Here is an 11,781-nt window from a genome sequence, read left to right as displayed (position 1 = left end):
GTGTTCTAAATTTAAGTGTGTTTGTGTTCTAAATTTTCTAAAGTCTATGGAAACAAGCAGGCTTGTGTAGGGGTACAGGGGAAGGAGTTGAGGAAATTGACTGTGTGTTTCATCCAGATGAATGTGTATTTACACATTGTGTTCCCTCCCTTGTGCTTGGTAGCTGCATCAACAATGTTTTCATATCACCTGCATTTCTTCCTAAAGCTGCCTCGATTACTGCTTCCCTTTGTACAGTGAGATGTAAACCAAACACTGAGCCAAGGCTGAGGAAAGACAGAAGCTAGAGGAGGCAAGGGGGACAGACAGGATGGTTCTGTTTCCTGCTGCTATCTAACAGGAAAATATACCAGCAAAAAAACTCCTTCAGTTTAAAAGTAGAGGTTTACCACATACTCTGTTTCACACTTGCCTGTTCTAATTGTAACTAAGCCAAAATGAAAGCACAAACCTGGAGTACTAGAACATTTAGGATATTTGCCAAATCAGTGGCTTTGTGTGCATGTGGCCATTTTAAAGTCTGTGAAGAAGAATAAAAGCAGTTAAATAGCAGGGGAGTGAAAAATCAGCAGCTTTTCCCAGAGAGATGTCTGCTTCTGGGTAGGTTAGCTGAGACTCAATTTTGCTTTTAGCACTCATAGTTGGTACTGCTCAGATTCAGCCAACACTTCTGAAGTTGGTATCTGTGAGCTTTATGGAAGGCATCTTGAACAAAGTTGTGCTCTTTTGGTTTTTAATTTGTAACAAGATTTTATTCCCTGTAATGTAGGTGCTCTTTTTTTCACAGTAAGTGTGAATAAAAATGTGTTTATTAGATGACTAATGCCAAATTCTGTTTTTAATTCTGATCATGAGGACCACTCATCACAAGCTGTTGGTCATCTGAATCCTACAAAATAGAATAGAAAGAAAATCAGACTAGAACATTGCAATAAGAAACAAAAGTAACTTTTTGGCAAACTTCTCTGTACAGATGGCAGAGTTGGCATCTGACATTTTTGCACCAAACAAGTCCTTTCACTGGATGCAAAATGGTGCATTTTGAGTTTAGACTCTGCATGTACATGGGGGTGCAATCTTTCCTTCCCTGGATTCCCAGCTGACTCCCTGCTGTGTTTCAGATTCTTTGGAGTGCTAGCGTGGCTCTCAGCTGCATTGGTAGCAAAGAGACATGGAGACAAAATTAGAAGGCTTTTGAAGTTTGCACAGATGTGTCAGTGTCATCCATTTGGCATTTGAAGTCCAGGTTACATCCAGCTGTCTTTGAAGATGGCCTTGAGATGCAGCTGTTGACCACAGCTTCAATTTTACTACAGGTAAAACCCAATTTCAAGCAGGGAGGAGACAGGAGAGCTGGGAACTCAAACGCTGGCTTCCTGAATTAATTTCTCTTTTCCAACTAGATAATTTTCTTTTATAAACTCATTCCCTCTTGTCATTATATTAGAAGTGTCTCAATCTCAAATCAAAATGATTACTTACTGAGAAAAGATCATAAGTAGGTTCTGGTGAAGTCAGTGTTGAAGTGCTTTCATATGAGGGGTTGGTGATATTTGAAGGCTGTGACTTGTCCAGTGACGTTGTGTCAGTGTCATCTTTTGGCTACACAAAAACACACAAACTTGCTTAAATTTTATCCTCTTCCCCCAGTGCATTATGTGGGGCACTTGAGCTTCCCTACCAGCTGGTGCAGTGTTGTCATTCAACTGACTATTGTCTAAATCTGTCTCTGGGCATGAACTGTGGTTTTTGTTGTTGTTTTATCTCGGGTCACTTAACACTGGTATCTCTTTTCCTCTTCCTTCTTGTTTTTAAGCCTCAGCAAAGAATGGGAAAGTGTGGCCCTGAAATGTTGCTTGGGGTAAAAAGTACTTGTTTAGTCCTGAGGGCTCCCAATGAAGCTATTTAAAAATAAAAGTGTTTCCTCTATAGCTCTTGGCTACTGGGTTTTGTTTCTACAAGATAATTCATGGTACATGCAGGGACTAGAACGGGAAGAAATTTCTGTTCACTTCTAGGTAGACTTTCTTTTGGGTTTTTTTCTTGTGTATTTTGTAATTTTTTTTCCTCTGTAGCTTGGCTGTTGCTGACTGGTTTTGCATCTATGTGTTGCTAGCAAAATTAGTAAAGAGAAATCAAGCATGACAGTGCATCAGTGTAAAAACTTGCACTTTTCAATCCTACAGGCATTTTGATTTGTTTGTTGGATCTGGCCTTTTTCCAGAGCAACAAAATTCATAGTAATGGAGGAGGAGAAGAGGTGCTCTTGCAGTGGTTGTAGGTCCCTTGTTGCCCTCAGGGTGAGCTTTCTGGGGAGGGAAAGGCTCCTGCACTGCTGTATTTAAATCAGCTTTGGGCCAGCCCTGGGTGTTGGAAGTGTCTGTGTGAGCAGACACTTGGGTGGAGAGGTCTGGGGGCAAATGTAAGCTCATGGCCAAGGCAAGCGTGTGAGCCTTCCCCACTTTCTCTGTGTCTCACTCTGAACAGCTCAAGTGTGATCAGGAATGTTTCTATCTTAAAAAAATGTATGGAGAAACTGAAAGTTGTGAATTTGGGAAGTGCAGGTTGGTCCCCCCCTGCTTTGTGTTCCCAGCTGCCACCTACCTTGAAGTGCTGGAAGCCTATGTTTTTCTTCCTGAACCTGAGGTAAGAATATCCAATAAGAGCCACAATTCCAGTGACTATGCAGATGCCAAAGAATATTCCTGTCCCAGTACTGGCATGGAGAGGAGCCTGGAAGCAAGGGAGAGGGTGAGCTATGGGTGGGCACTGGTCAGCTTACAGCAGCCAAACATGTGCAGTGCCCCTTTGAGATATGCTCTGGTCCTGAGCTGTTCGTGTGCTTGGGTTTCCTGGTAGGTGTTCCCTAGAGACATTGAAATGTGGCTTTTTGATAGAATCACAGGACTGTTTATGTTGAAATAGGTGATCTAGTCCCACTGTTCACTCAGCACTGCCAAGTCTGTCACTAAACCTTGTGGACCAAGGAGACAGCTGGATAACTGGGAGCTTTGCAGGGATTCACACAAGCAAAAGATCTCTATTTTCAAAACATCTTGTTGTTTTGTCTAGGAATGAATGCCAAGGAGAGAGTAAATAAGGTACCTTAGATGCTTGAAAGTGGAAGAATTAAAATGGAGCTTTTAAAAATCTCTTACATATGTGAGCTCCATTATGTTATAGGAAGAAAACAAATTTATAACTGTGGGAAGAAATTGTTCAGACAAATTTTCAGTATCACTGGTACCTTGTTTTCAATTTCTAATTCTCTTTGAAAGTAACCTTTTAAGCTGAAAGCTGTATATATGTCAGGGAAATCGGGAGTATACAAATGTCAGCAATGAGTTTAGGGTAAAATAAGACAGCTACCTCTCACCACCCTAAAAACCTGAATCACTAGGTACTTACAGGTTCTGATGGAGCCTTTAAAGGCTCTGAAATGATGTGGATTATCCCATTGGAAGCAATTATATCCCACTCAACAATAGCACTTCTGTCCACGTATCGGATCTCGCTCTGCCAGGAGAAGAGGAATGAGAGCTGAGCTTTGACCCTTCTCCCTTTGGTACTGAAATTGACATTACGATGGTTTCCCCACCTCAGTTGCTGACACCCAGGGAGAAAAAACATGTGGAAAAAACAATGGAAAATTACACTGCTGCCTCGCTGGACATCAGCCTGGGATGGCCCCTGGCTGGTCACAGTTCTCCTGCTCATGGAGTAGCCATCATCATTACCTGCATGTTACCTTCATGTTGCTCTGTCCCTTTTTTCTTTCTAACTGAAGGTTTTTGTGATCTTAGTGAAGTTGCCAAGCTCTGCCTAGAAGGGCAGTCACTCCTGAGTGCCAGGCAGCCACCTTCACTGTGGAGGATGCCACTTGCCACTCAGTTTGTTGGCTGGAGTTTGCTTGCTGTGAGCAAGGCTCTGTTGGTGTCTCCTGCCTCACCCAGAAAGTTACCAAGAAACTTTACAAATGCCAACACCTTATTTTTAATGATAAGCCACTGCTTTCATCTGTTCACCTATCTCACAGCCATCTCCCACAATCCAAGCTGAGAGAAGAGTTAAATGAAGCTCATATCCCCATTTTTCCATTCCTGAAAGCCACTTCAACAGCTTCCTTTGAGGTAAGAGATGTCCATTTTCAAGCTTGTAAATTTGTAGTTTGCCAGCTGCTATCCTGCAGTCTCTGGACAGGAAAGAACCTTCTGAGCTCAGTCTCTCATTGCTGCCCACCCTAACCTTATCAAAATGCCCTCCAGATGAGTGTGTCACTTGATTATAGAGTATAAGCATCAGAGGAGGAAAAACACCAAGATGGGAAATTTATTGCAGAGGTACCTGGTCAGCAGTGGGGACTTGATGTTCCTGGCCCCCAGTGTTTGTAATGAGGAGTTTTTTCCCTAGACGAGTTAGAAGGGTGGTTCCATTGGTCAAGTCCTCATAAAACAATATTTTGGCATTAGATAAATGATACTCGATGTCTCTCCCAGAAAGTGTCTGCAAATGAGGGCAAAATACAAGGAGTGTTAATGGATCTCATTAATCCTTTGGATTTACTAGCAAGCTATGTGTCTGTGACCTTTTTTCTCCCTCTGCTATTAATGCTGCAGTGAGTCCAGCAGCATTAGAGGTTATTGGGAAATCTGCATGGGAACAGTGGGGCATTGTGCCCCTGCTGGCCTCTGATGGCTGCCTGCAGCAGGCAGGACCTTAACTCCAGCAGGACAAAGACTTTGCCACTCTGTAGGATGACCTGAAGTGATGAGACAGAGATTTTCCAAACAGCTTGAACATGTGAACCAATGCATAAACCCTTATGAATTGTTTGGACAGTGTTTGATTGAAGGAAGGAAGGAATAAAAGGGGTAAGGATAGAAATGAAGTTAGGAATGGATATCTTTAATGGGCACACAAAGCTGTGTGCTTCTTTCTTCAAGTAACTGTGCTCCATGCTAATGAGCCAGAACAGACTTCATCTCAGGACCCCTTCATAACAGGGTAACTAAAATCCCTAATGGAAAAGTCTCTCTAGTGACTTGAACACTCTATACTTGCACCCCTAACCATGGAAGGGGAATGGAAACAATGAATTCATGTCTTTTGTGAGCACAGTTTAAATTAGATGAGCTTAAGCAGAAGTCACATCATACTAAGCTTATTTTTCTTAGCTTAAATTTCAATGGGATGCAGAAACCCATAATAGCTGTTTAAGAAGAGTCCTTAGAACAAGGAAGAAAGGAAAAAAAAAACCAAAACAAACCCTGACCTCATTTTCCTTTAACCCACTATCGTTTGGAGCAAAGAGGGTGGCATGCACTGACAGGTCTGTGAGGTACTGCAGGAACTCTCTCCCCTTCCTCGAGGTGTTGGAATAAGCCATGATGTCCTAGGCAGAAACAAAATCCAGCTTTACTAGAGAGCAATTGTGCATTCCTGTGAGGAGAGTGGAAAAGATGACACTGTATCAATGGCAACAAAGGAACTCTCTGTTATTAGCCATGAAGCAGCTCTGGAGTGACTTTCCAAAGGAAGTTTGTATTCAAAACCAGCTCCAGCTGCTAATTTGATGAGTCCATATTAAACTTATTTGCAGATGTTGGGCCTCTGTTGTCTTTGAGGCTGCTGATACATATAGTGCCTTTCTGAGTAGTGACAAGAAAAGAACTCTCAACATTTTGCCTTTTCCCAGTAGCAATTCAATGAAATTCCAAAGCACAGTGCTCTTTGTGATGCTTAAAAAGTTGTGTAGACAGTCTTCATTAGGCTAAAGCTGTGCCAGGCCTTGAATTCCAATTGAATTTTAGAACCCAGAAACCTCTTTGGAGCAAGTAATTAAAAAAGTTCTGGTTTGGATTTAGAGCAGAGAGGTGCAGATTCAGACCACTCTGCCTGGCTTCACTGGTGTGTTGCTATTGCCTGTGTTTGCTGGGTTAGTAAAGCAAGCCCTGGATACAGCACTCAGGGCCTGCTTTGCTCCACTCCCACCCCAGCCTTTGCTCCTACCGAGAGGAAGTTGGTCAGCGTTGGGAAGGACATCAGCACTTGCAGCAAGTTCCCACTGCAGGAGATGCCATCCCCCACGTAGCCTGGCTTGCAGGTGCAGTTCACCTCTGAAAGGTACAAACATGGACAATTGTATGGGCAAACACCCTTTCCAAGAAAGCTTTAGCTTGCCCTGTGCCTGAAAACTACTTGTAAGCAACAGGTTATGATTTTATTTTTAAAGTTAAAGCAGAGGCAGAGTCTCCTGCAGTTATCTAGCAGCCTATCTAGTGGCTGATGAAAGGAGCCAAAATCTGGGCTGCTGCTCTCATTTTCACATAGGGATGAGGCAAAGGACCTTCTTACCTTTCTCCCTGTAGCAGAAAACATCCCAGGTTTCACTCAGATTGGCTCTTCTCCCGTAGTCCACGATGCCGACGTACCCGGAGCCGCAGTTTGGGGAGGAGAAGCCGGTGGGGTAGCCCACCCTTCCACCATCCATCCAGCCAGCAGAGCACAGGTGGTACCTTGCCTGCAGGCAGCACAGCCAGGAGGGAAAAACTCAGGGGAAAACCTGGGTGGTGGGGCTGGGGAACTGCAGATGGAATGAACAGAGCCTCCAGGGGCACTCAGGCAGTGCCTGCCCTGCCAGCCTCACATTTTGCTAAAGGTGTCTCTAAACAGTTGTCTTTCTTCCTTCTGTAGTTGGAAGGAGCCAGAGAGAGACAGCCAGTCTGACCCACTCTTCTAAAACAAGTTTTGCAAACCCAAGCTGAGATGCTCATCACACTGACAGACAACATGTGTTGTCTATAATGTGCTCAAGGGAGGCAATATGAAAATGGGTCTGTTAACAGCATTAGAAGAAAGGATTCCTGGAGACTTACTTTAAAGAAATAAATTAAGCATAATTCTTAAGCGCACATTTCTTTAAGAAGTGTTAATAATTAAAATCTGCTTGAGAATACTCTGAAAGTCTGACTCTATCTCTCACCCCAGCAATACTGGAAACAAGAACTTGGCAAGTGATTTCAGTGCTGTGTGACACAAAACCAATAAAAAAACCTGAAAACTGCCAAACGTACCCTGGAGCATGGGGGAAAGAAAGGAGGGAAAATGCTGCTTGTTAGAAGAGAGCAGCCCCCTTGCCCCTCCCTCTCTGTTTACACCGTGCCTGTGTTTGGGGATATCCTCTCTCCAAGGGGCTGCTCACCTTCTGTGCATACAGCAGCTGGCTGTAGGTAGCCACGGTGGCTGACTCGTTGGCACAAGCCTCCCTGGCCTGCTGGTAGGTCAGTCTGTACTGCCCCAGGGGGGAGCGCAGGTGGAACACCCCGAGCGTGGTGTCTGCAAAGAGAGACCAGGACCAGCTCTGCATCAAGGGTTTCTGTGCCGTGGTGCAGGGTCAGCTGTGCTGTGCAAATACCCCTGGATTTTGTGAATTGTAATTAGAGCAGACTGAGTCCTCAGGGGTAACATTCCCAGCTGGACTGCCCTCACACATCGCTCCATGAAGGTGCACAAATTCACGCTCCAGCTGTAACCTCGTTGTTACTCCATTAAGTAGAGGCCCGAGGGAGTTTCCAGCTGCCGGTCACGGCCCCAGGGCTGTGGTGGGCAGGGTGTGCCCTCCTCACCTTGGAAGTGCAGGTCGGTGCAGGCAGCATCGGGGTGGCACTGCCCGTTGTCCTGCAGGCAGCGGTCCAGGGGCAGCTGCATCTCCGAGCAGCTCAGCCCATCCCCAATGTAGCTGCTCTTGCACTCACACTTCCGTCTGCCCTGCTCGGGGACAGAAGGAAAAGGCCAAGACAAGCATTTGGCTGACATGGAACTGGTGTTTCAGGCTACATTCTGAACTGCTGGGGAAGTTTCACTTGATCGACAAACAGAAAAGTTGCTACTAACAACTAAGCCAAACATTCACGCATGCACTTGGGTGCTTTGTCAAATTAACACCAAAGCATAATTTCATCCACAAAGTTAATAATGTGCATTGGGTTATATGACACAATTCACAAAAACAGATGGCAAACATATCACAATGATGTTTAAATCACTGGGCATGGAAGCAAGCATGGAATTTAACAGTTCCCTGCTAGTAATAAATGAGAACTAAGCAAGAATTGGTAACATCCAGGGATTGTGATGGTTGACAGCTGGAATGGATTATCAGCAAGACTTTTCTAGATCACTCCTGAAAGGCAGCTCAGGCAAGACACCCAAATGCAATGGAGAAGTGATCCTGCAAGCACCAGGACAAATGCTGCATCAAGTCATCTGCACAAGTTTTCCCTAACCACACTGACTATGTGGGTCATGGAATTTGTGTCATGTGGCTGCAGAGCTTTTTAAGTTGAGTTCAAGCAATCAACAAGGGACACTATTCTCTCAGTTCTCCCTTTGTTTAGCTTCCAAAACATATTTAATTTTAATCCAACAAATTTGTGCTGCAGATAAGGATAGACAGAGAGAGCTGATTGAGACAGAAAGACTGTACAAGCAAAACATCCCAGCTTGTGTGTTACCCCATTGCCCAGAGCAAACATGTCAGACTGTTTCTCAGCCTTCAGCTGAAAGCATACCAAACTGATGTGGAAAGTAGGTTGGAGCTAAGTAAAGGTTGTTTTGGAAAACAGGGATTTAGAGAGGTACAGAATGTGATCCAGCCAGAGGAGAGTTCTGCTGGCACCAAGGAGAAACCCCTCAGACTTCCCTGCTGGGGACTGAAGTGATTCAACTTACAGGTCCTATGACAGTGCAGATGGCGTGCTCGTGGCAGCCCCCGTTGAACCCATCAGCACAAGGGTTTATTGGAAGGCAGGTGAACCCATCTCCCTTGTATCCCTTCTGGCAGCTACAGAAGACTTTCACCCCGTGCTGTGTGCACTCAGCCGCCTTGTGGCACCCACCATTGTTTTGTTTGCAAAGTTCTGCAGCTGCAGGGGAAAAAAAACAAATGAGTAAAGTCTGCTTTTAAAGAGGTTGTTCTTCATAAAGACAACCCATCGCTGGTCCTTCCACACTAAAAACACTAGAATACTTGTTGGGGAAAAATCCCAATTCCTATTTCCTGAGGCCTTCCTGAATTTCTGCAAGTCTATCCCTTAGGGCTCTGACAGCCTCGTCAGGATGTTCTTGATTCAGGAGACATGGTGGTCACCCTCAGATTGATTTTGGAAGATGAAAGACACCTGTCTGAGAAAGAAAAACTGCTTCTGTAGCAGTGTTGCCAGGGACTTGCCTTGCCTATAGGCATAAAAAAAAAATCATAGGATCATTTGTGTTGGAAAAACACTTTGATATCTTTGCCTTCCACTGTAAATCCTCTGAGGGAAAAAACCCTGCTGTCTTCAAAACTTGACTGAAGTGCACTTGCTGCCCATGCTCCTGCTTGGTGAAGTTTGGAGGATTCAGCCTTCCTATTTAGAAAAACCTGCACCCTGTATATCCTAAATTTGTTTCACTTGCTGCACAGTGGAAGTTTTTAGGTTGGGCAGGCAACATTTCATAGTGGGCAGTGGCTGCATTCCTGTGCATGTGCCAGAGGGAAGAACCTGCCTTCTGGCAGTGAGAGGGGTGGGAGCTCACCTGTGCACGTGATCCCATCCCCATCGTACAGGGGCTTGCACTGGCACGTGTTGTTCTCCGTGCAGATGGCATTGGCTGAGCAGCTCGGGGAGCACACTGGTGGCAGAGCTGCAGGGAGGGAAGGACAGCTGGAATCAAAGAGCTCTGCTACCACAATGCCCTTGGTTCATGCAGAAGGAGAACCCCCCATACCAGTCTGGCTAACTGGAAAGCTTGTAAGAATTTTATTTTTTGACTGCCACAGCCCAAATCCCCTCCACAAGGGAGATAGGAACTCGTATGATGAAAGAGGAGACAGTGGGCTGAAGGGATTTGTCCTCAGTCCAGCGCAGAGTCCCTAAGTGCTCTCAGACAGCTCCTGACATTTATTAACCCTTTCTGTCTTATCTAGGGGAGCCTTCTGTTGAACTGCAGTAGTTTCAACCCATAGCTCCGGGGGCAGTGTGGTGAGGGCAGGCTCTCAGAGACCTAGCTTGGTTTCGCACAGCCGGCCAGTCCATCCCGTTTCACAGAAACACCGCCCCGTCCCTGAGCGTCCTTCGTCACACTGCCCGTGGCTCTTGCATTCACAAGCTGGAAAAGAAACACACAGGTCACTTGCAGAGTGGGAAAGTCTTTCTCTAGAGAAACATCATCATGTCAGTTTAGATACAGTATTATTCAGGAATAATTTAGATGAGTTGAGATTCATGGTATTCCACCATGAGGGCAGTCAAGCAGAGGACCAGACATTTCAGAGTGGTTGAACAATTGTCATCCTTCAAGATTTTCAAGTCCTGACAGGATAAATCCTGAACAACATGAGCTCGGGACTGATCCTGTTTTGAGAAGGAGTTGGGCTACAGACCTTCTGAAACCCCTTCCAATCTGAATTATTCTGTGGTCCTATGATTTTATAATTAGCATTAGCTCAGTGTGCCTCTGAAAATGAAAATGAGTATTGATCTGCACATTGCAGTGGAGCAGGAAACTACAGGAAGGACTGTGGCAGGAAAGAGTTAACACCTGAACTGATGGCCCAGACTAATCAGTCCTAATGTGCAGCAGCTGTTAATTGTGGGTGTGTGGAGGGAGAGTGTTTGGCTGCTGTGTGGGAGAAGGTCCAGTTGAGTAGGGGAGCCAGGTATGAGCTTAGTGAGCTTTACAGTAAACATAGACAAGTTACCTGTAAGTTTTTTTTGGTTGGTTTTTTTTTTTGGTTTCAGATATTTTCATGAACAAAAGCTTTTTGGATTCCTTCAGTTCCTTTCATAGGTAAGACTTTCCTCCTTCTACCCTTCAACCTGAGGTGTGATGAACTGTTTAATCTATGGGTGATGTTTTTCCTCTCCTCTTTGTGACCTGCAATAACTTATGCACTAAATCCTTTTAAAGAATTATTCATGGCTCTCTGTTTTATAACTTCATGCTGCAGCATCTTTTATGGCCTTATTCTTATTTTTGAAATATTGTTGTTTGTAGAAGAAAATTATGTGGGATTTTTGGAACTGATATTTTATGTACCTGTCCTGCTGAAAAGGAGCTTCCCTCTTGCTGGCTTTTTTCATTTCATTTGCTTAGTTAATTTTTGTCTGATTTAGATCTACATCAAAAGGAAGAGACTTTAAAGCTTTTTTCTCATATATTTCATAATCTGGTTTCAAGCTAATGGCCCACACACTTTATGCTATGGTGTGCTATGAAGTGGATGAATTGTAGGCAGGTACAATCCTGAGAATCTGTGTCCAAACCTGTTGTGTTGCCTACACCCCTCCTCCTATGTGCCTCAGGAGCAGTACAGGTACATAGGGTTAGGATGGAAGTGTTGATGTTGTAGCTTCTTATCTGAGTGCTTTATGTCAGAGAAATATTTAAGTTTAAAGGGAGATATTGATACTGCTCCCACCTAGTTTACTTTTAAAGCCACAGAGATGTGGATTTTGTGAGCAGCTGCTTGGCTGTCCCTCTCCACAAGCTGCCCTCACCTCGGTGGCCTTTTTTTTCTCTGCAGAAGAAGTGCATGGCCAACCTCCTGAATTCCTTGAGGAGCCATATTGGTAAAATGTTGTCTTAAGCTTTATGGGATGGAGGAGAAAGCTGTGCTGTAGCTAAAACCCCTTGGTGGCCCTGCTTCTGTTCTGCTGCTGACACAGTGTGTAGGAGTGGGAGGTCCTGTGCAGACAGAGCTACTCAGCCTCTGCACCCCCTCCTCCTTCTGACCCCGGT

At 44.7% G+C, this 11,781-nt stretch overlaps 1 protein-coding gene across 2 annotated transcripts in view; it reads right to left on the bottom strand.

The window, feature by feature from the left end:
• Positions 1-297: 297 nt before the first annotated feature.
• The window catches only part of STAB2 (stabilin 2), a 73,909-nt gene continuing 62,425 nt past the window's right edge, over positions 298-11,781 (bottom strand). The window contains exons 55-67 of one of the 2 annotated variants that reach the window (XM_079304298.1): positions 10,045-10,149; positions 9,577-9,684; positions 8,731-8,924; positions 7,626-7,767; positions 7,202-7,335; positions 6,355-6,520; positions 6,010-6,116; positions 5,273-5,392; positions 4,345-4,503; positions 3,409-3,516; positions 2,605-2,733; positions 1,483-1,602; positions 299-889 (exon numbers count right to left, since the gene is read on the bottom strand). In XM_079304298.1, coding sequence (XP_079160424.1) covers positions 839-889; positions 1,483-1,602; positions 2,605-2,733; positions 3,409-3,516; positions 4,345-4,503; positions 5,273-5,392; positions 6,010-6,116; positions 6,355-6,520; positions 7,202-7,335; positions 7,626-7,767; positions 8,731-8,924; positions 9,577-9,684; positions 10,045-10,149 — 1,643 coding nt within the window. In that variant the 3' untranslated portion in view covers positions 299-838. Of the gene's footprint in view, positions 890-1,482; positions 1,603-2,604; positions 2,734-3,408; positions 3,517-4,344; positions 4,504-5,272; positions 5,393-6,009; positions 6,117-6,354; positions 6,521-7,201; positions 7,336-7,625; positions 7,768-8,730; positions 8,925-9,576; positions 9,685-10,044; positions 10,150-11,781 lie in introns of both variants that reach the window. The other variant, XM_079304299.1, reaches the window with a different exon arrangement.

The sequence above is a fragment of the Erithacus rubecula genome (genome assembly GCF_903797595.1).
Source record: "Erithacus rubecula genome assembly, chromosome: 4".
NCBI lineage: Eukaryota > Metazoa > Chordata > Aves > Passeriformes > Muscicapidae > Erithacus > Erithacus rubecula.
The sequence above is the reverse complement of the archived record's forward strand: the minus strand, read 5'-3'. Positions and strand labels throughout refer to the sequence as shown.